Source organism: Zea mays, chromosome 5 (genome assembly GCF_902167145.1).
Source record: "Zea mays cultivar B73 chromosome 5, Zm-B73-REFERENCE-NAM-5.0, whole genome shotgun sequence".
NCBI lineage: Eukaryota > Viridiplantae > Streptophyta > Magnoliopsida > Poales > Poaceae > Zea > Zea mays.
Window position 1 is genome coordinate 50,358,192 of NC_050100.1, and position 25,794 is coordinate 50,383,985.

Consider the following 25,794-nt stretch of genomic DNA (forward strand, 5'->3'; position numbering starts at 1 on the left):
TTTCTATACCATGTTCATGGATGACAAATCCTAAAAACTTACCAGCCGACACTCCAAAAGCACATTTACGTGGGTTCATTTTTAAACCATACCGACGCATTTTATCAAAGGCTTTGCGCAAATCAGCTATATGAGAACTAAACTCAGCCGATTTGACTACAATATCATCAATGTAGACTTCCACAGTGTTTCCTAACAACTCATGGAAGATCAGATTCATAGCCCTCTGATAAGTAGCACCAGCATTTTTAAGACCGAATGTCATGACAACCCATTCAAATAAACCAATGAAGCCTGGACATATAAAGGCCGTTTTAGACGCATCTTCTTCGGCCATGAAAATCTGATTATATCCGACATTACCATCAAGGAAGCTAATAATCCTATTTCCTGATGCATTATTGATTAATGTGTCGGCTATGGGCATGGGATATTCATCTTTAGGAGTTGCTTTATTTAAATTACGAAAATCAATGCATACTCTAAGTTTACCTGACTCCTTCTTCTCCACCGGCATAATATTGGAGACCCACTCTGCGTATCTGCAAGGTCTAATAAAATTAGCTTCTAGCAGCCGGTGGATTTCGTCCTTGATTCGTGGGAGAAGATCTGGACGAAATGTTCTAGCTTTCTGCTTGAAAGGTCTGAAACCAGACTTAATGGGCAGCCGATGTTCGACAATCTCTCGGCTTAGTCCAGGCATTTCAGTGTAATTCCAAGCAAAACAATCTGAATATTCCTTCAATAGACCGATCATCTCATTTCTAGAATCGGCCTCCAGGGTCTTGTTTACAAAAGTCGGCCTTGGAGTTTTACCATTTCCTATGTCAATCTCCTCCACAGGATCAGCCGATGTAAGCCCCTGTCCTAGTTTATCAAGATCTCTGAATTCCTCTATCATGTCCCCCACAGAGGAATCAGATGATTTTTGTGTGATGGCGGACTTTCCGGTCTCGGGGACCGGATCATCCGTAATACTATCTTTTCGCTGTGGTAGATGTTCGGTCTTAAAGTCCGAACTGTTCTGTGAAAGACCAGACCATCCGGCTTTGAGGGCCGAATTGTCCGTGATCAAAGACTCATGAACTTTGTGTGTATTCATCATTTAAACTCTATTTAGGATTTAGCCGATTCTCCATCGGCTCTAGCATTACAGGAATGAAACCTTTCTTATCTATACTTATGAACTGATAATTAGAAAAGTCTACCCCTGTGAGACATGTAGCAGTCTCATAAGTCCAGAGTACAGGGGCATCGGCCACAGCGATGCAGGCCGATACATCAGCATGTACTTGTTCTACCTCATCGCCTACCCATTGTATTAGCATTTGATGTAATGTAGAAGGTATACATTGATTGGCATGAATCCAATCTCTGCCTAGAATTAAACTGTAATTCCCTTCTACATCAGCGACGAAGAATGCAGCAACAAGGGTCTTAGTCCCGATGGTTAATTCAATGGACGTGACTCCCCTGGCTTTAATCGAACTATCCCCAACACCGTTGAGGGTCATGTTGGTTTTGACAAGTTCGTCATCTTGTTTACCTAATTTTCTGTATAATGAATAAGGCATTAGATTTACAGCCGCCCCCCCATCCACCAACATCTTAGCAATCGGTATTCCATCAATGTGACCGCGCACGAAGAGCGGCTTTAAATGATTTACCGATTCCTTTGGTTTAGTAAAGGCGGCTTCTTTAGGACCAAAATCAAACTGGGCAGCAACAGGTTCATCGTCGCCGATGATAGTACAATCGGAAGAAAATGTAATAATATTTACATCCATACCTGGGCGTTCTGGAGAAACCTCGTAGTCGACCAGGTCTTCTCCTAGCAGGTCGTCCTCTTCCATTGATGTTGTCGTGTCGTTGGAGGCTTCCTGATGAACGACGGACGGTCCGCACGCGGGGGCCGGACGGTCCGCGCCTGGTGCAGGTTGTCCAGAGCCTTCCTGGTGAACGGCGGACGGTCCGTGCGCGGGGGCCGGATGGTCCGCACCTGGTGCAGGTTGACTTTCTATTTCTGTGGCCGTTTGTTTTTTCTCAACGGCCTTCGGTCTCCATTTCTTTTGCGGTGGCGGGTATAGTGGATGTGTGTCATTAAATGTCTTTTCCGCCTCCTTCTCCTGGCTCTCCTTTGCTCTTAGGCGCTGTAATTTTCTCTTTTGGGATCGTGTCAATCCCGCTGGGCACCATCGAGGCATGGAGTATTTTGGATCGGCTGTTTTGATGGTAGTCGTATCCTTTTCGGTTGTGTTGGCCGATTCGCCGAAAATCATCGGCCCTTTATTGTCTCCCTGTATGACAACATCTGCAGTGCCTATTTTGATGATGTCCTTTTTTGTTGTTCTTTGAGTTGCTACAGGCATATGCCCCCCTGCCGGATTGGTCGGCCTAGGAGGCCGAGTAGTCCGGCAACCTTGTTGGGCCTGTGTCTGGTGACCGGATTCAGCAGTGCTCAATCGGTCTTGCACTGGCGGTGCCAACCTATCAAAAATGGATGTTTGGGGTGCCCCCCAGGCGGGGTACTGTGGCATCCCAAATGGATATGGTGGCATGCCCCACATTTGATTTGGGACATATGGTGGAGGTAAGTATGTGTATGGATATGGCATAGATGGATAAGGAGGTGGAGGGGTCCATGTCGGCATGTTAGGTCTCAATTGTACAATAGGACCTTTCATTTCTCCCGATTGGTGATGTGGTCCAATCGGCCTGACCTGACGTTGCTCATGAATGGGTGAGCGGGGTCGCTTCGGTGGCCGGTCACTGGGGCCGGCCTTCTTTTTCACATATTTAGACAACAATTGATCGAAAGTCGGGCCAGGCTTGATCAGCCGACCAGCTGCTTTAAATGTATTTGTTTTCCACGTACCTATCTCTGGTCGTCGTGGTTTGAAGGTACGTGGTCGTTGCGAGTCCTGAGCATGGCCGGACCGTCCGCCAGAGTCCTCCGAACCGTCCGGAGAAGCGTCAGACCGTCCGCGTCGGGACGGCGGACTGTCCATGATGCGCAGTACGGGTTCCCGCAACTGTCTCCCTGTCTGCGCTTGCCCCCCAGTGCTAGAGGCTGTGATGGTCACCTTCAGGGTCTCCCCTCCATCGGGAGTCTTCTCGGCCACCACTTTCCTGCAAGAAACTTTACAATCCCCATCGGCCTTTTTAGCATTGCCGATGATTGTTTCCTTGCCTTTGCCTTTATCGGCTGTATTTGGCCGAACCAGGACTTTCTTGCCCTCGAAGTCAATCATGTTCATCGGAAAGGGCTCTGTATCCACCTGCATTTCCTGAAATTTCAATCGTCCTTCGTTAATGGCCGATTGAATCTGTCGCCGAAATACATTACAATCATTAGTGGCATGAGAAAATGAGTTATGCCACTTGCAGTACGCACGACGTTTTAGCTCGTCGGCGGATGGAACAGTGTGATTTATTTTAATATTGCCATTTTTAAGTAACTCATCAAATATTTTATCACATTTACCAACATTAAACGTAAACTTAACCTCCTCTTGCCGTTTCTTTTGAACCGGCTGCAAGGAGGAACAAGCCGAAGATTTGGCCTGTTTTGGCCAAACCATTTCAGCAGCATATACTTCTGCTGATTCGTCATCTGAGCTACTTTGGTCGCATTCTACTATATGTACGTTGTGACGCATTGTTTTAGCAGTTTCTTTGCTCCGGCTTTCGCAAGCCAAAGCCCTCTGGTGTAACTGTGCTAGTGTAAAAAATTGGATGCCTTCTAATCTCTCTTTTAAATAATATCGTAGACCATTAAAGGCTAATCCTACTAGTTGTTTTTTTGCTAAATGAATTTGAAAGCATCGGTTTCTTGTATCGCGGAATCTCCGGATGTAATCATTAACCGATTCGTCTTTTGTCTGTCGCAATGACACTAAATTTACCAAATCCAATTCATAATCACCGGAGAAAAAATGATCATGAAATTTTTGTTCTAGATCCCCCCATGATGAAATGGAATTAGGAGGTAAAGTGGCATACCATGCAAACGCGGTTCCTGTTAGCAATAATGAAAATAAACGCACGCGAAATGCCTCTGTGTCTACCAATTCTCCCAATTGCGCTAAGAACTGGCCTATATGTTCGCGCGTGTTTTTCCCTTGATCACCCGAAAATTTTGCGAATTCGGGTATTCTAGTTCCCTGTGGGTACGGGTGGTGATCAAATCGGTTGTCATAAGGTTTCCGATATGATTGCCCCCTAGGGACCATGCTTACTCCGAGCTTATCTCGGAACGCCCCGGCTATTTCTTCCCTCACTATATCAATGGTAGCCGGTGCAAGACCACCGGCTCTCTGGTCAAACATAGGTGGGGTTGGTTGCATATTAGTATGTTGTCGTTCCCCCCATTGATTTGAGCTACGTGGTGCATTTCCATTTGCCCTATATGGCTCATAGGTTTGATCGTTTCTTTCCGGCCTTTTAGGTGGGGCCGGAAAGCTTTCCTGGGATCTAGATCTCGAATTAATTGGTTGATGCATTGTATGGTGCGATGGGAAGTGCTGCTGGGACGGGTGAGGATTCAGGTAACAATTCTCCTCAAAAAGGTCATGTGCGGACTGTCCGGACATTGGCCCGGACCGTCCGTGATTATGTGCGGACCGTCCGTCGTTGTACGCAGACGGTCCGACTGGGTAGTTTAGATTCTGTGTCGTGTGTGGTGGTTCAGGCGCATATCTAGGTAACTCATTAAAAATCGGCCCGACTGTTGTTGGTCCGGACGGTCCGCGCTCACGTGCGGACGGTCCGGGCATGTGCAGATCAGCTGATTTGCTGCCGATTTGCGGTTGCTCAGGGTATGTGTCCATCGGCATCCCATAAAGGGGTTGTGACTGGTCGTGACAACCTGTAGCCGATGTGTTACGCGTGTTACCTCCTAACTCAACCTCGTGCGAAGGAAAATTGGCGATACTAGATTTATCAAATGCACGTACTAGCCTCTTAAGATCGCTTTGCATACCCCCTATGATGTTCTGCATTTGTTCACGTTGATCTTCTACATAATTTCTAAGAGATTGCAGATCGTTGGTATTACTTACATTGGGGATATCTGGCGTGGGTTGGAGCAAAGCCGGATCCGTCGCCCGATATCGGACGACCTTGTTGTTCCTGTCCACTTTGAAGTTGGCCAAGAACTTTGCTTTCGCTTCCTGGATCATCCGCTCCTTGTGCTCCTCGAACTGGAGCTGCTCGTCACCCGGCAAGGTTTCCCAAGTCGGCTCTATGATGTTGCTTGGAGAAATATCAGAGCTATCCCTTGAACCGGCCATTGAGGGCCGATTTGATGAGCTTAGATGTGTTGTCCCCAGCGGAGTCGCCAAAAAGTATGTTGACGCCTTTTTGGAGGCGCCAAACACTCAACAAGAACCGTGACGGTGCCCTCTGCACAGAGGCGGACGGTCCGCGCGCGAGGGCCGGACGGTCCGCGGCCTGGTGCGAGGCGCGGCGGTACTCTCTGCGCAGGGGCGGACTGTCCACGGCCTGGGGCCGGACGGTCCGCAGCCTGGTGCGCGGCTAGGGCTCCTGCCTGACGGCCGGACGGTCCGCGCCCTGGGGCCAGACGGTCCGCGCGTACGCAGGGACGGCGGAAGATCGCCGACGGCGCCTGGATCTTGCTCCCGGAAGGGACCCCGTCGGGGAGTAGAGATCCTAGGTTGTGTCTAGGCTCGGGCTGGCCGACCTAGACTCCTCTAATCGACGTAGAGCCGAAGAGAGACGAAGAATTTGGGGATTGGAAGGCTAAACTAGGGCTAAACTAGAACTACTCCTAAGATAAAATGCGAAATAGAAGTTGTATTGATTCGATTGATGATTACAAATCGGCCGTATACCTCTCTATTTATAGAGGAGGGGGGCTGGACCCTTTACAAACTAATTCCCGAGCTTATCCCGCGATTTTAGCTAACAACCGTAGCACAAAACTCGGAACCCTAATCTGCTCTGCGCACGCGCGGACCGTCCGGCCTCAGGGCCGGACAGTCCGCCGGCTCATTTCTGGTTCGAACACATATTTTACTGCACTATGTGACTTATCTTATCATATACCTGCAAAACATACGTTGGTCACAATAACCATATGTTGTTATTAATTACCAAAACCAACAAGAGGTATAGATGCTTTCAACAGGACTAATAATAAATTATAAGGAGCTAAACATAAAACCCTAAGAAATGTATCAGATGGCCAAAGAGCAAGCCAAACCGTCCTAAATATTTTTACACGCTACCCTCGTCTTATTTCATCACTAAGGGCTAGTTTAGGAACTCCATTTTTTCAAGGGATTCTCATTTTCCAAAAGGAAATAAGCTAATTTCCTTTCCGTTTTCTAAAACCTTTTGAAAAAATGAGATTGCCAAACTAGCCCTAAGCAAGTATTTGCTTATCCATGGCGGTCGTTTTGCTTAAGCAGTTGTACTTGCAAATGCATCAATTTGCAGGACACACTTAAAAAATGAGATTTTTTAAATCTATACTCCTAGTTCAGCAACAATACTCGGGTTTGTCTCTCTCTAGTAACATTGCATAAGACGCTTTTACTACTAGAAAGAAACAAAACTGAATATAAGACAGATTTAGAAGTCCTTAAAAAAGATCGAACTTGCCGAACATGACCGATTCATATATTTCGTTTTTTTGTGTTTCTGCAGTAAGTTGTAACAGTTGACTGAAGTGGCACGCTGAGACGTGTTTCAAACAAAGAAATCTGACAAGTGACTAGATCTCATGGTCATGGTTAACGAAGCTGTATGCCGTAGACAGACAGCCACACACACAACAAAGAGGCAAACGATAGTGGTTTACTCCTTCATTAGTCCTCTCCATCTACTTCTTTGACCATGATTGGTCATCTTGGACTCTGCCTTGGTGAGCTGGAGAATCGCATTTGTAGTTGTGGAGTTGCCAATCATCATGTTGTGTGTTGCCACTAAATCCAGCCTTGGTTGTCAACTCAGAGGTTCGCAGATCCTTTTCTCCAGAACAGAGGTGTCGCTGCAGCCTCACACAGTTTTGCACGACTGATGTGGACGTTGCATCTAATCGACAACGACTAATATGCAAGCGGTCATTAGGTGCAAGCGTGCAAGTAGCTCTTTTGGTCCGGGATTAAGATCCAATCGTATGTGTAATCATGGTCTGTTAGAGCTTTTTTATAAATCTACACGAGGTGGTGGTGGGAGGATTTAAATGTTAAATATAGCATACGGTTAGATCTAGATCTAACGGACCAAAATATCTACTTGCACGCTTGCACATAATGGCTGCTTGCATATTAGTCATTGTCGCATCTAATCTACCTCTATCTTTCGTGACAACCTTTTTGACGCTGAAGTCTGCGAGACATGTGTAGCCTAGTAGCTCACCGAGAGGAGAGTGTGCAATCAGGCGCGTGCCAAACAGGACGGGAATGACAAAAACAACCGACAAGATCCCAATCGCTCCAGCAATCTGCTTAAGACCTTGTTTGTTTACTCTATAGATTATATTTTTTACGTTTTTTTATTTGCCATGTTTTATTTTAAAATTGAACTAGAGTGTGACAAATAGAACAGAGGTAGTATTATTTAAGCTTAAATAAGTTAAGAGCAAACAACATAAATTATTAGGTAGATTATATATTTTAGATACCTAAATTATATAATACATAAAATTGTTCGGTTGTTAAAGGATCGGAGGGGAACGAAGGAGATTAAATGTCCTTCTATTTAAATCTGACTAGAAAGGAATTAATCTCTTCTTAACCGAACAAGACTTTGTTTGGGTACTCTCAATCTATGTGTGTTGAGATGGATTGAGATATAAATTAGTTTAACTTACATCCCAATCCATCTCAATGCATATGTATTAGGGTTAATATATCAAAAATAAACCTAAGCTGCATACTCCCGAAGAAAACAAACATGCCCTTACTTATACTACCAGCCGAGCCGGCGGTGATCGCGCGCGGTTTCCGGCGATGTGGTGGGCAGCACGATGCGAGGCGACTTCCCTCGAAAGAACGTGTCGCGTCGTGCCACTGGCCGGTCATCTCGTATTCTCGTTGGCTTGGCAAGGCACAAGGTTCATTCCATTCCACCGCCGCGGGAGCTCAGCGAACAAACGGCGACCGCACGCGCCGCGCCGGCACCACGCCGCCCACTGGTTTCGGTGGGCTCGGTCCGGGCGCTTTCGCTGGGTTCGGCGGCGGCGCTGCCGCCACTCGGTACGAACACGGCCCGCGGGCTGGAATGGGCCAAAAGCCACCCGGCCGAACGCTGCCGAAACCGTGGACGCGCCCAACCACCGTTTCCGGAATTCCGGTTTCCCGCGCGCACTCCACACCACACCCGCCCCCGGCGAGACGCGCTTCACTTGTTTCTGGTCTTTGTGTGATCGGATCGTGCGGCTGAGAAATTCAAGCAGGGCGTCTCTCTATAAGTAACGGCTGAGGAATCTCAGCATGTAGCTAAAACGTACGTGGCCAAGCTATCAGTAGCGTATCCACACAAAGAGGTTGCAGCGGCAGCCAGCCAGCCGTCGAGCGGGTGTCCGGTAGCCGGCGAGCGCGAGGCATGTGCAACGGGCGGGAGTGCGGGCGCGAGCGCGCGTTCCGCGCCTCCCTGCACGAGCGCGACGCGAGGCCGAGGCCAGGGCCGGAGCCGGCGGCGGCAGCTGCGCCTGCGTGCCGGCACGACGCGAAGACGGAGGAGGGCGAGACGGTGGCGACGTTGCGGGCCAAGGGGGAGGGGCGCGCGCGGACGGCCGGGGAGGAGCGCAATCAGGAGTGGAGGCAGAGGCCTCGGCTTCGGGAGGCGGAGATTGAGAGGACGGAGAAACTGATGCACCTGCTCCTTTGGGGACCCAACTGACCGTCGCAGTCGCACAGTCGCACTGAACCCCGATCTGGTCGTCTGGAGGGGGTCGTGGCTTTTCGCGTCGCGTGCGTGCCTTGGTGAATTATACGACGCAGGAACAGCCTTGTTTGGCAGTTTCAACACGACGCAGCCTGTTCATTTGTTTGAGACTTTGACTTGGTCATACATCATCATGTCGAAAAGTACAGTAAGTTCAATGCCCAGGTGTAGTACTGGTGATCGTAAACACAGGCAGATTAAAGAACTTTACTGCACGGCGCGATGCCATCCCGCTGTCGAGTTTTCCAGGGCAATCTGGTTCTGGACATCAAGCTGCACCATCTGGTTCTAGTCATCAGGCTGGCTCCAAAAAGACCCTCTAAAGGGTCCGGTACCCTAAATTTAGAGGACGTCCTCTACTCCCTCCGGCAACGTTCTCTAAACGGTTCTCTAAATTTAGAGAACGCTGCTGGATCCTCTATATGTAGAGTTTCTCTAAACGGTTCTCTATCTATTTGAATACTTTAAACAACCGGTTTAATAAAACTAAAATATGTACAATACATTTGAGAGTATGACAAATACGTATGTACAAAAATTAAAAAATTAAAAATATCTTTAATATAAGTATTTACATATAGAGGACGTGATTTAGAGGACGTTGTTGGAGAGAAAGTAGATATAGGAGACGGAATCTTTTAGAGAAGACTGTAAAGGACGGATATATAGGATGTATATAGAGGACGTTGCTGGAGACAGTCTCAGTCCGTATCGCGCAATCCAACAGGGACCGGACCGCAGCAGCTTGGTTCTGTTGGCACTACCTTGGATGTGGACTTAGGGCTCGTTTGGGAGCCTCGAAACCGTCCGGTTTTCTCCTGTAAACTCGTATCGCTCAGCACCCGTGTAAAGGAAAGCTCGTGTGAGTTAGACAGTGTTTGGAAGCCCACGAGAGGGGAAAGTGTCATCCGTGTCGGGCTCGTGTGAGCTAGGCAGTGTTTGGAAGCCCACGAGAGGGGAAAGTGTCACCCGGGTCGGGGCTAGTTTTCACGGGCAGAGAAAACACACCTCCGAAGGCCGGACACACAGCACCCACCGAGCCTCCAATCCCCATCTCGCCTCCTCTGTATCATAATAACATTTTATTTGGTTTATTTCTCGTAACATTTTCTGGGACAGAACCTTGTGTTCGCTGAGCTGGTCTTCCCACGTAGACAATCTACGTGCTGTGAGTTACTCGTTGCCTCTCTATATTTATTGAGTAATTTTGTGCAATCTGCTAGTATTATTTACTTGGGTGTGATTGGACAATTTGTGAGCGGATTTGATTGCTCGATGATGATAGCGGTGTAGTGAGACGACATGACAGTCTGTGTTTTAGTATGTTGTTATTTTCAGCATTAATATTATTTATGCCTAGTAATTTCTTTCACTATTGTGCAGGCTGATTATTTAAGTTCATTATTGTTTTTTAATTCTTGTGCATACTGTTTTGATCTTGATATTCATGTTTGATTTCTAGGCTTATAATATTTGTTCTAAAACCCTGATTTGGTAAGGTAGGACTGTCACATCAGTCGAGGATCTCTGATCACCACTTAGCGTTGGAAGGCTGTCTAGTGCAGCAACCCACTATTTTGAGAGCAATATCTTAATATAAACACTTATGTTTATGTGTTTAATCTGCCTTCTTCATTGCATAAGAATTAAACACATGGACCTGAGTAGCTATGTTTCATGTTTTCGTTTACTGGAATTGCTACTGTTCATTGCTGTTATAATTACATATGGCATTTATCTGAGTTATATGCATGTTTTATTCAGAATTAAATATTTAATATATTTAAATATGATGGAAGCATGTCACTTATTTGTCTAATATTACAACAGGGTTTACATCGGTAGATCCACCGGAAGAAGTTGACATATGAGATGGTGGCACTCTAAAGATCGACTTTTGTAATCAAGAACCTGAAATCCGATCCTAGGAATAAAATGATCGGGTTATTGAAAGAGTACTTTGATTTGCGGATCTATAGGGAATTCTATAGGAAACGTCTAGGAACGGGTCTAGACTTCCCCACTATATATATGAAGGGGTACGATCGACTACGCATATCACTAATCGAACCAATTAATCAAATCTACTTTATTTCCTTTATTTCCTTCATCGCATTAGGAGTAGGCATAATTCAGACGGGCTTAGCTTTCCTCCAACCTCAAAAAGTCATCGCTCTTTGACTCTATGTCGTCTATGGACGTCCCGAGTGGCCTGCCGATCCCGGGGCATCCCTAAAACTCTCCTCCCTAATGGGGTCCTTCCTGGGGGAGAGTTATAGGGTTATACGGCCCTCTACGCACACGGGGACCATCCGACCAGCAAGTAGAGAAGACCCGCTCCTACAGTAGGATCATGGACCTTCCGGTCCCGCGCTGCGAACCGTCCGTGCCACCGCAGAGAGCACCGCCAGGCGGTAGAACGCCAAGTGTTTGGCTCCGAATCGGAGCCAATAGAGCCCAATCTTCCTTTTCTGGCTCAAAGATCATGGAAAGTTCTTGTACTTGATCAACTCCAATAGTTCTATAAATGATCTTCAAATGGTCTTCAGAGTGAACAAAAAAACGCTTCTCCAATAGTTCTTCAAATGGTCTTGCTAAATTTTAGTTACTTGCTATTTAACCTCATTTACTCCCCATATTTGGCAACTTGATAGCAACTCCCTAAACGCAGTTGTCATTGATTTCTGCACACCTACATGTTTATTTCATAGTCACAAGAAATAGCTACAATGGTAGCGACACTCGACCCAGAAACGTCATCCCCGGCACGGGTACGCGGGATCATTTTTGTTTTCACAATGTAAAAATCTCTCACGGGTAGCGTATCCCGTTCCTCGACCCTATCGATCCGGTAACTTTGTGACTATGGTTTATTTTTTTTCTCTTGCCAGCACAGCGAAGTTGCTAGATTCAGCATGCTCTTTTTTTATATATATTTTCCATGCAGCGAGACAAACCAAGTCCGATACACGTGGCACAAATATTGTCTAAATATGAAGAACTGTTGGAGACCAGGCTATTTTTTTTATTTCTAATAGCTAATTAGCAACTTGCTAAATATAAGTTTAGGAAGGTTTTTTCTAGAGAATTATTGGAGTTGCTTTAAAAAGACATATACCAAGATCAGACAACGTACACCAGGCAGCTGAACTGGCTTGAAGCCCGGAAACCTGCTGCCTGCTGTATGCCAGATGTGGTGGGCGCCGGCTGAACGTGCGCAACCGGCAGGCGCGCGGCCGCGGGGGCCGGGGGCGCGGGACATGCGCTATTGCGATGCCGCAGCAACGGTATAGCCCAGCCGGCTATCGGCAAGCAGCCGCAGCAACGGAGCGCGCCAACGCTGGGAACCCCATAACGTCCCGGAAAAACCGAATTCGTCTTCTTCCCACCTGTACTCCACTCCACCTCCACGGCGGTATAGGCGTATAGCTAACATTTGATGTGCGGCAGCTTTTTTCTCATGGACACAGGGCCGAAACCTCCAACTCCTGTAGTCGGTGTCAATGCTAGGAATAGGATCCGATGCCCACCACGAGTCCCAACAATCGGCACCATCCGTGCAGCCTACGGCGCTAGCCGGTTAAACTCGAACGAACGCAATTTCTTTTATGCCTCGGTCGATGCGGAAGCGTAGGTAGGACGCGACACGAACGAAGTCCCATATTTGTTCGTATCTGCTTGCGCCAAACGAGCAGCCTCTCTGAACTGAATTAAGCTGCAGTAGAGAAAATGTATGGATTTTGCAGGTGTAGAATCATCTTCGAATTTAAAATCTTCGAGATGGAACGACATTTTCCGATGGGGTTCGGTAGAAGACGCGCACTGCAACTGCAACGTCTGCCTCCCCCACCCGATCCTCCCACGTAGAGATGGTCAAACGGGCCGCCCGGCCCGGCCCCGGTGAAGCCCGGCTAAAAACCGGGCCGGGCCTGCTGAGCCCGCGGGCTCAATTTCTTGTCAAGCCCGGACTGCAGCGGGCCTAAACGGGTCGGTAAGCACATTTTAGTGTAAAAAAACGGGCTTAACAGGCTTAGAGGTAAATGGGCCGTGCCGGACTAACCCGCCGTGCCTAGTTTCCTGTCTAAGCCTGGCACGGCACGAAAAGCAGGCCAGGCTCGGACCGGACCCAAAAAGCGGACTTCGTGCCGGGCTCGCGGGACTCGTGCTTATTGGCTATATACTCCCACGGTCCTCCTACCTTTACCGAGGAGTAGTACATGCAGCGTGGCCCTACTGTCAGCGAATGTATTTTCACCTTTTCTTTCTCAAAAAAAAATCCACTCGCAATAATACAGGCGCGCGGCGGCGCTCCCCTTCCGCTCCCGAGCCCAACGGTCGAGTACTGACACCACCGGCCTCTTAAACCCTCTTCCTCTTTCCCCGCACCGCAATTTTCGAAGAAACAACGAATCCCGCCTCAAGACCACGCGAGTGCGCAAGGGGAAGCAGGAATACATCCGTTCCCGGCCTCCGCGAGTGCGCAAGGGGAAGCAGGAATACATCCGTTCCCGGCCTCCGCTCAGCCGTCGATCGATCGTTCGTCTGGTCCAGGTATCCGTCAGTCTGGTTTCGAGTTTCAGTTGGCCGGTCGGATTCGTCCGTGGCTCTGTTCCTGCTGGTTCGCTTCTCCCCTGATCTTCTCTGCTTGAGCCGATCCTCTCTCGACGGGAACGGTACAGGGGCGTCTCAGTTGGCCGGGGCGATGGAGGAGGACCCGCTCATCCAGCTGGTGCACGTCTGGAGCAACGCCGCCTGCGACAACGCCGCCGCCTCATCCTCCGTGTGTCACGCCCATTCCCCGGCGCCCGCGAGCGCCCGCGAGGGCGAGGGGGACAAGGAGAACCTCCGGCCCGAGCCCGACGTTGAGGCGGAGATCGGCCACATCGAGGCGGAGATCCTGCGCTTGTCCTCCCGCCTCCACCACCTCCGCACCTCCCAGCAGCTGCAGCCGCCTAAGTGCGCAGAGGTCGCACCCGCGCCCGAAACGAAGGCGGCGGCAGCGCGCCCGCGGCCGCGGGGGCGCAGCCTGGGACCGCTCGACATCGTCGCTGCCGTCAACCCCAACCTGCTCACCACTGACAAGCAGCAGCCGCCGCGCGCCGCGCAGGGGTTGAAGCCGATCAAGCAGGCCCCGGCGGCGGCGCGAGGGAGGGGCTTCAGCCTCGCGCCGCTCGACACCGTTGCCGCGAACCCTAGGGTCCCCTCCGCCGCGCCGCAGAGGAAGATTCAGGGCGAGGGCGGCGGCGCGTGGCCGACCCTGAGGCCGATCAAGGAGCCCCCCGTGCAGCGGCGCAGGGGCGTCAGCCTCGGCCCTTTGGAGATCCACCACGGCGTCGGCAGCAAGCCCGGGGCGACGGTGGCGGCAGCGCGGGTCAAGCCACTCTCCAACAAGCTCGGTGCCGTCCGAGAGGAAGGCCAGCGTTCCAAGCAGCACGCCGTCCCCGCCAGACCGTGGCCGTCCAGCAATGCCAAGCACCCACTGGATGCCAAGCAAAGCACCGTAGCAAGCAGGGCCAAGGCGAGGAGCGGGAGCATGAGTCCCAGCAGGTTAAGGAGGCAGTCCACTTCCAAGGCTACCGAGACAAGAGCAGGCAACGCCAAGGCTACAGAGGCAAGGGGTGGGAACGCGACACTCGGAGATAACAACGTGGCTGATGTGCTCACGCTCAAATGCGCGGTGGCCGATCATAACAGGAATGTATCTACTGGGAAGAGGCCGGCGGGGAGCTCCAAGGTCAGAATTGTCCCGAGCCGCTACAGCCTCACGCCCGGCTCGTCCCTGATAGCTGCTCCTGTGACACAAGGGAAGCTATGCAAGCAGCCCCTCTCAGGATCCGCTCGTGCTGCAAGCCACAGGGAGGAGATGGGAGCAAAGCTCACTGAGCCGTCTAACGACGAGTTGTCTCCTGAATCACTTGCCAAGGTTGCAGAGCTGCTCCCAAGGATCAGGACCATGCCGCCTTCTGACGAGAGCCCGCGTGACTCGGGGTGTGCTGCTAGGCGTGTTGCAGATTTGGCCGGGAAGCGATCCTTCTTCACCGCCGCAGCCGACGATGGCAATCCCGTTACACCCTACCAGGCACGGGTGGTTGAACTTGAAACACCCGAGACAGCAGCAGCAGCAGAAGCATGAGTGTTTGAAGCATGGTTTCGATCAAACAGCTTGGCTCCCCTTCGTCATGAGTGTTTGAAGTGTCTGCTTACTTGAGCTTGCATCTAGGTGAGAGGCCTTTTTTGCAGTGTGCCACTACATAATCTACTGCTACAATCGTATCATATCTCATGTCCTATTTTTTTTTCTTTCCCCTTGAGACCTGGCTAGCAATTCATCTTGTCTGCTGGTGCTCTTGTTTTGGATTGTAAGTATGGTCTTGGTTTGTGAAGCACAGGATCGTGATGTGGTTTATAATATGCCTCCTCCTTTTGTCCTGCTTTGTTTCCTTCGATTTTGAAATGCATTTAGATATTTTGCTCCGAGGACTGGTCACTGATGAACGCTGTGCCTTGTATGTACATGAAACTGGTATAGTACAGCTACATGTACATACAATATTTTGCTCCGAGGACTGATGAATTTCTTGACTGGCTAGGAATGTCACATTGTTCATCTCTGAATGTTGTACCACAACCATGCATGATGGTGTAGTTTTTTTCTTGAACACACAGGAAGTTCATGCACAGCCTACTGATGAAAAATTGGTGAAAATGGGTGTGTAAAGTAATACATTTTTTCAGCAATCGAAAATAAGGACTGCACAGACCATGAATCAACACCACCACTGCTTTCAGCTTGGAGATGTACAAACAAATAGAGGCCCGCCAGACTGGACCTGATATATTGGGACCACATACGGCCTGGATCACAGACATTCACGAGCTCATCTTGAATCATCACGGGAATGCCGAATGCCAAAATCCAAAGAATATTAGCAAGAAAACAAACTACTGGCGAACATCTCAACCCGTTTTTTGGTCTGAATACTTGCTGATGATTGTTTGACATGTCAGTTCTCTACTAGTAAATTTCACTGCTTTTGCCAGTAACAGTGTTGAAGGAACCGTTAGTTTGGCTGCTAGCTAACTCCCACTTGCTCCTATCATAACAAATCTGTACGGTACCTAATGGATATGCAGATGTACACAAGATTTGCTGGTTGACGGTTCAGCATATGCCTCTTATCCTAGCTCATAGTCATGGCAGTAGAAATTCGTGGCCGACATTATACTTCTGACAAGATCTTGAGCCACAGGCAAACCTTAAAAGTATGGACATTCTATCTGTCATTGTATGTGTGAGACAGAAATTTGGAAACTAAATGGCGATCACAATAGAAGACTGGCGAGGGCGCTGAATTTAGAACCCTGTTCCTAAAAAAGGATGAATTTAACCGAAGTTGCAATATATATCACAAAGGAATCAAAATGATGGATGCGCCGAGATTACAAGCAAAGCCAGAGAAAAAATACTATGGACATCAAATAGACTAGAGCTAAGCCTCAGTGAAAAAGGGGAGTCAGGAATAATCTAGACACTCCATATTTTGCTGAAGATGGTTTGCAGTCTGTTAGTAGATAGTTTCCTGACGATCTTCTTGGCGTCGAAGTCACCAGATTCTGCCAGTTCTTTCAGGCTGCAGAAATTTTCCGACGTCACAATCTTCTTCCTTCCGCTGTTGGTCTCAGCCAGGGACATGATAGCAGAGAGGATCAAGTCCTTCGCCATCAACTTGCCCTCGGCTGGATCAAGGAGCTGCAGCAGCCTGTTCAGATTGTCGCCGTCTTGGATGAAGATGGCACGGTTGGGGTGAAGCATCAGCAAGCTGGAAAGAACCTGCGCCGCCATTTCCCGGACTCGACAGGATTTCGCTCCAAGCAAGCCTGACAGGGCGCTCAAATACCCTGCTCTGCCCATCATCCGGTTGTACTCCTCAGAAACCTCGGAGAGATGCCTCAGAATCTTGAGCGTACATTCGAGGACGGCGTAGTCGCCGTTGTTCAGGTAGAAGAGCAGCCAGCCAAGAACATCCGAGCTGATGAGGTCATCCAAGGAGTTTGCAGAAGAGAAGCAGAAGAACCAGATGGCAGCAAGAGCAACCTCCCTGGCCTTGTACGAGTAGGGAAGGTCGGGGTATATCAACTGGAGGAGGGACTGGATCACCCCCATGCCGACGGCTTCCTCCCTGACGTCGGCGTCATCCAGAGCCATGGCGTGGAGCAATTCGACGGCGCCGAGCTTGCGGACCTCCTCCTTCTTCTGGGAGAGCTTCACCAGCTCCGTGACCACCCCTTGCTCCACCATGAACATCTTCACTTCCTCCACCCGACTGAGGTTCCTCAGCACTGCAAAAGAGGAGCTGACGAGCTTGCTGCTGCTGCCGGCGTGGGCGCAGGCGTGCAGCAGCGTGGTGAGGCCGCCGTGCGCGCAGACGGCCCACACGTTGTCGGAGTTCTCCGTCAGCTCCCTCAGCGCGTGCGCCGCCCTCTGCTTGCCCAGCTCGCTGGCGGTGTCCGCGTTCTCCAGCAGCTGGACGAGCGGGGCGATCACCCCTGCCTTCACCAGCATTCCCCTGTAACGCTCGGAGCTCGCGACGACGGCGACGGCGCCGGCAGCCTCTTCTTGGATGCGCGCGTCGGTGGACTCGAGGAACCCCGTGAGCAGGGCGACGCCGTCGTCGACGTCGAGGGCGACAACCTTCGCACAGAGCTCGTCTTCCACCAACAGCTCCCTGATGGCGGCCAGTGCCTGGCTCCTCTGGACGGTGCCGCCGATCCTGATCCTGGAAAAGAGATCCTTGAGGTAGAAGGCCTTCTCACCCACGCTGGCCTCGGCGCTGGGCCTGACGGCGACAATGGCCTTGGACGGCGACGGCGCCCCGGACGAGACGGCCATCTCCTTGAGCTGCTTCATGTGCGCATCGAGCTTGCAGCTCAGGTTGTCCAGGTCGCTCCTCAGACGAAGCCTTCCACCCTTGTATGACCCGTCGCTGCACTGAGAAGCAACGACCTGGATGCTCCTCACGGTTGCTGAAGCCAGCCGCAGAAGCTCAGCCAACACAGGATGCTCCTTGTCGTCGTCGTCGTCGTGGTCACCGCCGCCGCCGCAGAGTGAATTGAGGCTGCAGCAGAGCAGCTGGAGCTTGTCCTTGATGGACTGCCACTTGGCTGGGAACTGCGAGACAGAGCAGGCCAGCGAAGAGGACGCCATGGACATGAGGAGCTCCAGTGCCTCACCATTGCTGTCTCCTGGCGCTTCTTCAGCTTCTCCCATCTCTGCACTCTGTGGAGGTCACGTCACCACAAGAACACTGTCTACCTACGTAGCATTCATCTTGGGATTGGGAGCTTGAGATGCTATGTATGTGCGCGAATATATGGTGGTGCAAGGAGCCGGGACAAATGTTAGTTTTGTACGGGCATCTACTGGTAGCCAGTGCACGCCACTACGGAGGCAGATGGGTAGGGCTGGTTGGTAGTGCCGGTACCAACCTCTGATCTGTCCTCTAGTTATCCCTGCCATGCTGCCTGCCTCCTGTTGGTTTCTTCCATTGGAATCTTGCTGCTCTCTCTCTCTCTCTCTCTCTCTCTCTCTCTCTCTCTCTCTCTCTCTCTGTGTCAATCTGTGTAGCCTGCCTGCAGCTTCATCTCTAGCTTGGTCACTTGTTCTCTCTGTCATGGTAACTCTTGCACTCTACTTGGCAGTCAGCAGTAGCTAAAGAGTAATCTATTTGGCAAGTACTAATGAATCGTTAGCATATGCACTCTAGCCGCGAATTGATGCAATGAGAGCAATGGGATGGAATGATGGCTTGGATCAGTGGGTTGGGTGAGTTAAATTAAAGGATGCTGAATATATACCCTTCATTTCGTCGCCTCCTTGGTGATATATATAATGGGGTCATGAACTACAGTTGAGTTGGTGATTATGCAGTGCTCTCTCTCTCTCACCATGTATTATCATGCGGCTAGCATCGAGTACCTTTCCGGGAGTAAAATAATAACGGCAAATAAAAAGGGCTTTACATGCAAGCTGTGCTGTTGCCCTGTTGGTCACCTAACCTGCTCCGTGCTAGCAGTAGCACTAGCAGCGTATGATACTTGAAGGTAAAGTCACACCGTACAGCTCTCACACTATTTGCCATTCGAGCCATCATCAATGAGTAGCAGCAGCAAAAACATGTCAGTGACACATTAGTCTGCCATGCTTGCATTCACCAGTTGCGTATAGTCATTATTATTCAGTGACAAATATATGTAAATTTGTCCCAGTAGTTCCAAATAATTACATCATGCCATTATTCAAGTTTATTTATTTAGCATGTTCTTATTGTGCATCTGATCTGGGCCACGGCATGCGGCGAAACAAAGGCACTGCGGGCTGGCTGGCTGGGTCTAGCTAGGGCAATCAGTATTGGCGAGTGCGTGCAAATCTAGTAAGGTACTAGTACTACTACACTAAGGACTCTTGGGCTTTAAGCTTGGAGATGACTCGAGAGATCTCTTTTGTGTGAAAAAGGACGAGCGCCCCTACCTGTTCTTCGCTTCTAATGATTTTTCTTTTCGCCCCACACCGGCCACTCCAGTGATGGATGAAGAGGCAGGAGACATGCATTGATTTGCATAGGCCGGCCGCAGAAGAGTACCCGTCAGCTGCTCCTGCTCCAGGCTTTGCAGTGGATCCAGAGCAGATTATTATCACAACCGGAGCAGTACGACTCACATAAACTAACGGTCGAACGTTTAGACGTAATATATACATACATACACACAGCACGTGACTTGAGAAGTGCCAGCTGCGGCAGACGAAGACGCCGGCCGCCGGCGCGCGTCAGCAGCGAAACGGACCACTCGGCGTCGGCGTTCCGGTGTGGGCACTACTGTGAAGGACCAGCCCATGCGTAGACACTAAAGAACACATGGATGGCTGGCCGTGGTGGCGACCCTCGAGGCAGCAGACATGCCGTTATTGCTGACAGTTTCATCCTGTTGTTCCAAGCAGTGAAAACCTGAACAGCACCTAGCTTGATACCCTCATCTGGTGGGGTTCATATCATATACCCCATATAGTCCAAAAGATGAGAGCTAGCTCCCTGCAGCAACGATGAACTTGCACGGCATGTGTGTGCATGCAGACAATGGCTCGCGACAATTTCACGTGAAGTGGTTCGATTCTCGCGGCAAGGATCTGATGCCCATGTTCCAACAGTGCAGGCTAAAAAGGGGGGCCCCCCTCTCCTTCTTCCAAAGTTGCTTCACATGTTGAGGGAGAGAGAGAGAGAGCGCGCGCGCCATCCATCCATGCATCACGTAGCAGGAGCAAGGGAGGAACACCTTGCGACGAAAGAACAGCAGTTCCGTTGGCAGGACCTGGGGGCGGGGCGGGGCAGGAAACAACAGCTTTTGCTTCAGAAGAAACCCCTGTGCAGACTGCAGAAGAAGGGCGCGCGCACTAGATTCGGCTTGGAATCCCGCCCGAACACGAAGCAGGAGCCCAGTCTCTGGAGATACATGGGAAGATAAGAACGATAGGATATGAGTGGCCACCGAAATGACTTGCGAGGCCACAGGCCTGATTCATGATGAAAAAGGATAGGGCGGTGGCTGGGGTATGTAGATATAAGTTATAACAGCAACATGCAAATTAAACACAATGAATGGTCGTGCTTTCTCCGGTCAGATGGGTTCTACGTAGATGATTACAGCGCACTCGAGAGTCGAGGGCGAGTTTCTTCTACCTGACATACAGCAGAGCCACTAAATGCTTGTTTTTGAGCAAAGATTCGAGAGAAGATTGGAGGGTATAAAATCCATTTACTATTCAAAATTGAATTTTTTTAAGATGATGTAAGGCAATGTTTCGGCCTTCCCTATCACATAAGGGTATGGCTAACAGTTCCCATCACTCAAAAGAAACATAAATACCAGACCAATAATATCTAAACCGAAACGGTCCTATTTATAAATCTTCAGCTGAAGTGAGCGAAAATACGAATAGACGCTGCCTCCAGACAAGGCACCAACATGCTTCCTTTATTATGTCCTCTTCGTCCTTTTATAACTGAGCCTAAAGTCTAAGCCAGTAATAGCACCATACGAAATATTACCTGCATATAAGTAATCATAGGAGATTTGTCAAAAACTAAATCATTCCTACTAATCTATATAGCCTAACATACCGCTGAAACACATGTAATTATCAGTTTTTTAGTTTTTGAAGATACCCCTAGAAGCCACGAACCTAGCTAAAACGTGTTTCACGGATCTAGGAGTAGTGAGGCCAACACAACAATGAACAAGTTTCCACAAGAAACGAGCATAATGACACTGTTGGGGGCCTTCTTCTCTGCCGAATGTCCTCAGGACGAAGATATCATTTACAACCAAAAGGGCTGGATGCCGAAGCTGCAACCGATATGTGTAAAATGCCGAAGGTTCATAGCTTCGGCCCAAGACTGTTACGAAGGTCAAACACGTTGTCGAGCCAAAGATTAAAAGACCCTTGAGTCTCTGATGTTTGTATTAGGATAATGTGTACATATCAGGGTCATAAATGTACTTTTGCTTGGGATGAACAATACCCCGTACTGTTCACGCGGGATCGGGTATTGTACCATCATCTTCACTTTCGAGCAAGACGAATGTACAAATGTAATATATATCATATATTACTTTGTCATCATATGATACAGACTTTAATATTATTTAATGTTTTTATATGATATAAATAATTATCATGATGTTATATTTGTAAATACAATTTTGTATTTGTGGATTATGAAGACTTATTCTTCATAACCTTCGTTCCAGAACCATCAAGTTCGGAAGGGTTTGATGCTTCAAAGGATGAAGGTCCTTTACATTTGCCTTATTTTGTGATTCAGCAATCAAAAACAAGAGACCAACATTGGCGTCCACCTCCGGTGAACTCACTTCCACAACCACGGCAATGGCTTCGCAAGGTGATCAAGCTGTGTCACCTTCGGCAATGAAGCTAGTGCTCCCAATCACAGGTGGTTCAAGCTCCGAACTAGCCAATAAGAAGAAAAAGAAGAAAACACAGAGAAGAGTACAACATGTTGGAGTACAAGGACCCTTCATCAAGTCTAAATGGTCTCATGTGCCGATTACATTTTCTCAAGAAGACCTTCAGCTTAAGGATTATCCTCACAATGGTGCCATGGTCATATCATGTGTCATTAAAGGGTTCTTGGTTCACAATGTCCTTGTAGACACGGGTAGTGCAGCAGACATTATCTTTGCAAAAGCCTTCAAACAGATGCAAGAGCAGGATGACAAAATACATGATGCAACAAACTCCAAGTGTGGCTTCGGAGGAAAGCAGATAGTGGCACTTGGAAAAATAACAATGCCAATCACCTTCGGCTATCTGCACAACACCAGAACAGAGCAAGTTGTATTTGACATTGTAGACATGGATTATCCTTACAATGCAATCATTGGATGAGGGACATTGAATGCCTTTAAAGCGATACTTCATCCAGCATATTTGTGTATAAAGATACCATCAGACCAGGGCCCTATTGCTGTGCATGGAAGCCAAGAGACTGCTAGAAGGGCCGAAGGAAATTAAACAGATTCCAGGGCCATTCACAATATAGATGAAGCCGAAGCTCATCAGCAACATAAATACATAAGAGATAAAGCTGCTTCGGCGGATCAACCAAAGTCTATGCTTTTGTGTGAAGATATAACTGAACAGAAAGTGTTGTTTGGATCCCAGTTATCTGAGGAACAAGAAAAGGCTTTGTTAAAGTTTTTGTTCAATAACAAGGATGTCTTTGTTTGGTCAGCCAATGATCTTTGTGGTGTCAACAGAGATGTCATCGAGCACTCTCTCAATGTATACCCAACCGTCAGACCGAGGAAGCAGAAGCTTTGGAAGATGTCAGATGACAAATCCGAAGGTGCAAGAAACAAAGTTAAAAGACTCAATGCTGGAGTGATAAGAGAGGTGACATACCCAGAATGGCTAGCAAACACTGTGATGGTGAAGAAGACCAATGGAAAGTGGAGAATGTGCATCGATTTCACAGATCTCAAAAAGGCGTGTCTGAAGGATGAATTTCCCTTGCCAAGAATAGACTCCCTAATAAATGCGGCATCCACTTTGGAGCTTATGAGTGTAATGCCCTGAATTTGGGGGAAGAATTTTTTCTTCTTTAATACTCACCAAATTCAGACGTTACTCTCTTTTCTCTTCCCGTTTCGCTCCTTCTTCCCAGTTTCAAAGCAGTATAGCGACTGGTGTCCGTATTGCGTGTAAACAAAAACCTAAGTTGCCATGGGTGTTACATCATGACGAAGCATATTTCTTTTGTCTGATGTCGTGATTAACCACGTGTTCGCCTCGTCTCGTTTCGGAATTCGATTCGCGATAGGATTTCGATCTGTGGTTGTGCGTGCCGTGGGATTTCGACCCACGACGCGACCCAGCCCGACCCGGCCCGGCCTTGGACCATGCGCCCCTGGCGCCCCACCCCCTCCCCCATGCACGTGCCCCCCTCTTGTCTCTCTCTCTCTCTCATTCAATTTTCCCGCACACAACTCCCTCTCTCCCACCTCTCTCTCTTCCCCGTGGTGCCCTAGGTGATTTGGTGACGATTATCGCCGGATTCGGATCCCCGAGGTGAGCTCCCCTCCCCCCCTCTCTCTCTCTCTTCCTCTTCCTCCTCTTCCCTTCCCTGCGCGTTCCCCTTCTTCTCCCCTGCGTGCGCGCGCCCCTAGCGTCCCTAAGCGGCTCCTTGGCGCCCCGGCGACGTGGCCCCTCGGCCCCCCTCAGGCGTGGCCCCTCGGCCCCCTTCGGGCACGGCCCCTCGACCCCCTCGGGCGCGGCCCCTCGGCCCCCGGCACGGCTCCCCGGCCCCCGACGGCATGGCCCCTGGCATGCCCTCGCGCGTGGCCCCTTGGCCCCCCGGCGCGGCTCCCTGGCGCCCCTCGTGTGTGGCCCCTTGGCCCCCCGGCTCGGCTCCCTGGCGCCTCCGGCGGCGCGGCCCCTGGCGCCCCTCGCGCACGCCCCTCGGCCCCTGGCGGTGCGGCCCCTCGGCCCCCTCGTGGCGGCCCCCCGACCCCCAGTGACGCGGCTCTCCCAGCCCCCTCGTGCGCGGCCCCTCGGCCCCCGGCGTGCGGCTCCCCTGGCTCCCTGCGTGCGGCCCCCTGGCCCCGGGGCACAGCCGTCCCGGCCCCCGGTGGCGCGACCGTCCCGGCCTCGGTGCGCGCGGCCCCTGCCCTCGGCAGCGCGGTCCCCTGGCGCGGCCCCGGCGTGGCTTGCGCGGCCTCGCGCGCCTTTGGCTCGCACAACGCGTTCCCGCACGCGCAGCCCCACATGCGCGGTGATTGTTTTTTTGGTTTTAATTAATTTTAAACCTTGTTTAATTAACGTGCTGCGTCGCACGCTTCATCGCGTGGCGAATGAGTTTGATTTCAGATTCTATTAATGTGTTGCGCGCTTCGTCGTGCGATGATCCATTTTAATGTCAGATTATTTAATGTGTGGCGTCGCGTGTCCAGTCGCGCGACGTTTCGTTTTAAATTCAGTTTAGATGACGTATGCCGTCGTGCGCTTCGTCGCACGACGCTTGACGTCATTTTTATAATTAATTCAAGTGTCTCGTGGCGCGCTCCGTCGCGCGACGAGTCATTTTATTCTTAATTCAGTCTAATTGTTGTGTCGCACGTTTCGCCGCGCGACAATCTTTTTAAACTTACTTTGATTTGTTTATAATGATTAAATATGGAACATGACTTTATCCTATACATAGCACGATGGCCAAATTAATACCATTCTGTTTAGACGAGTACTTTGACTTACAATCGTGAAACGTAATCGCTCCTCGACCGTAGCCTCGACCGTTACTCTCTTTTTTCGCTTAGTCATAGGTGTGAGCCCTGCACCGAGCGTCTATTTATTTATAATATTTTGTTGCATGGTGTACTGTTCTCTTGTATTAAATTTGTGGAATGTATGTTTGAACTCGTATAGATAAAGGTCAGTTGGTGGAGTCCGAAGAAGTTGCAGGTGAAGACCCTGAGCAGCAGCTAGTTGGTGAAGGCAAGTGTCCCTTGACCTATCTATGTCATACTCATTCTTATAATTCACTCCCTGCATTTACACAGTTTATACCTAAGGATTGACTAGCTTTTGTTTATCTTGTCATTATTTACCTATTCTGAATGGGTTATTTTGGTGTAGCTATATGCTAGTGCTTAACATTAATCAATGAACATGATGAGATTATCTATGATACGCTGTTTTCCCTTTTGATTATGATGATATACTTGTGTCATTTAAGGGGACTCGAGCTGTTTCTCGAGTGCCTCTCCATAAGGACTGATTCGTTGGATGACCACCCGGAAAAACAGTGCAACCATGAGGATGGAATGAGACGCCCATAGCTAAATAATTAGAAGAATTAGGGTGTAGTTCTCTTCGTCGTCGTGCCGTCAATGGGGCTCGGTGTATGCGGCTCGCTTTGCCAAGGGTTGTTTGCCCCTTCGGGAGGAGTGGGTACATTTAGGAAACCTAACGGACAACTACAGCCTCAGGGAATCTTTGTAAAGGCTACATAGTGAAACCCTGCCTATTCACCTTGGTAGTGTTTAAGGGTTTGATCGGCCCGAGGCAAGAGGGAATCATGGCTTGTGGGTAAAGTGCGCAACCTCTACAGAGTGATATGAAACTGATATATCAGTCGTGCTCGCGGTTATGAGCGGCCAAGGGAGCTCCATTGATTAGAGATACTTTGATCAAAGATGTTTGGTTTACAAGTGGTGATGAGGATGATGGTCATGATTATGCTTATGGTAATGTTTCTAGTATTCTTTCCGTTTGGAAAGGGTACTTTTGGGTTAATAACTTGGGTTAAT

The 25,794-nt window shown here is 49.5% G+C and overlaps 3 protein-coding genes across 3 annotated transcripts; 2 read left to right on the plus strand and 1 right to left on the minus strand.

The window, feature by feature from the left end:
* The first annotated feature begins 8,464 nt into the window (after positions 1-8,464).
* On the plus strand, positions 8,465-9,382 carry LOC100279180 (uncharacterized). The gene has a single exon (NM_001152204.1). It carries the CDS (start codon positions 8,572-8,574, stop codon positions 8,866-8,868), a length of 297 nt encoding a protein of 98 aa, NP_001145676.1. The 5' UTR covers positions 8,465-8,571; the 3' UTR covers positions 8,869-9,382.
* A 3,920-nt stretch (positions 9,383-13,302) lies between these two features.
* LOC100381851 (uncharacterized) lies at positions 13,303-15,341 on the plus strand. The gene is made up of 2 exons (NM_001356968.1): positions 13,303-13,464; positions 13,593-15,341. The coding sequence occupies exon 2, from the start codon at positions 13,616-13,618 to the stop codon at positions 15,044-15,046; it is 1,431 nt and encodes a 476-aa protein (NP_001343897.1). The 5' UTR covers positions 13,303-13,464; positions 13,593-13,615; the 3' UTR covers positions 15,047-15,341.
* Positions 15,342-16,262: 921 nt separating this feature from the next.
* On the minus strand, positions 16,263-18,536 carry LOC103626329 (uncharacterized). Its single transcript, XM_008646725.4, has one exon. It carries the CDS (start codon positions 18,179-18,181, stop codon positions 16,439-16,441), a length of 1,743 nt encoding a protein of 580 aa, XP_008644947.1. The 5' UTR covers positions 18,182-18,536; the 3' UTR covers positions 16,263-16,438.
* Between the last annotated feature and the right edge of the window lie 7,258 nt (positions 18,537-25,794).

What these genes read in the sequence shown, in the direction of transcription:
- LOC103626329 (XM_008646725.4), bottom strand. Translation starts at nt 18,181, where the DNA reads ATGGGAGAAGCTGAAGAAGCGCCAGGAGACAGCAATGGTGAGGCACTG.
- LOC100279180 (NM_001152204.1), top strand. Translation starts at nt 8,572, where the DNA reads ATGTGCAACGGGCGGGAGTGCGGGCGCGAGCGCGCGTTCCGCGCCTCC.
- LOC100381851 (NM_001356968.1), top strand. Translation starts at nt 13,616, where the DNA reads ATGGAGGAGGACCCGCTCATCCAGCTGGTGCACGTCTGGAGCAACGCC.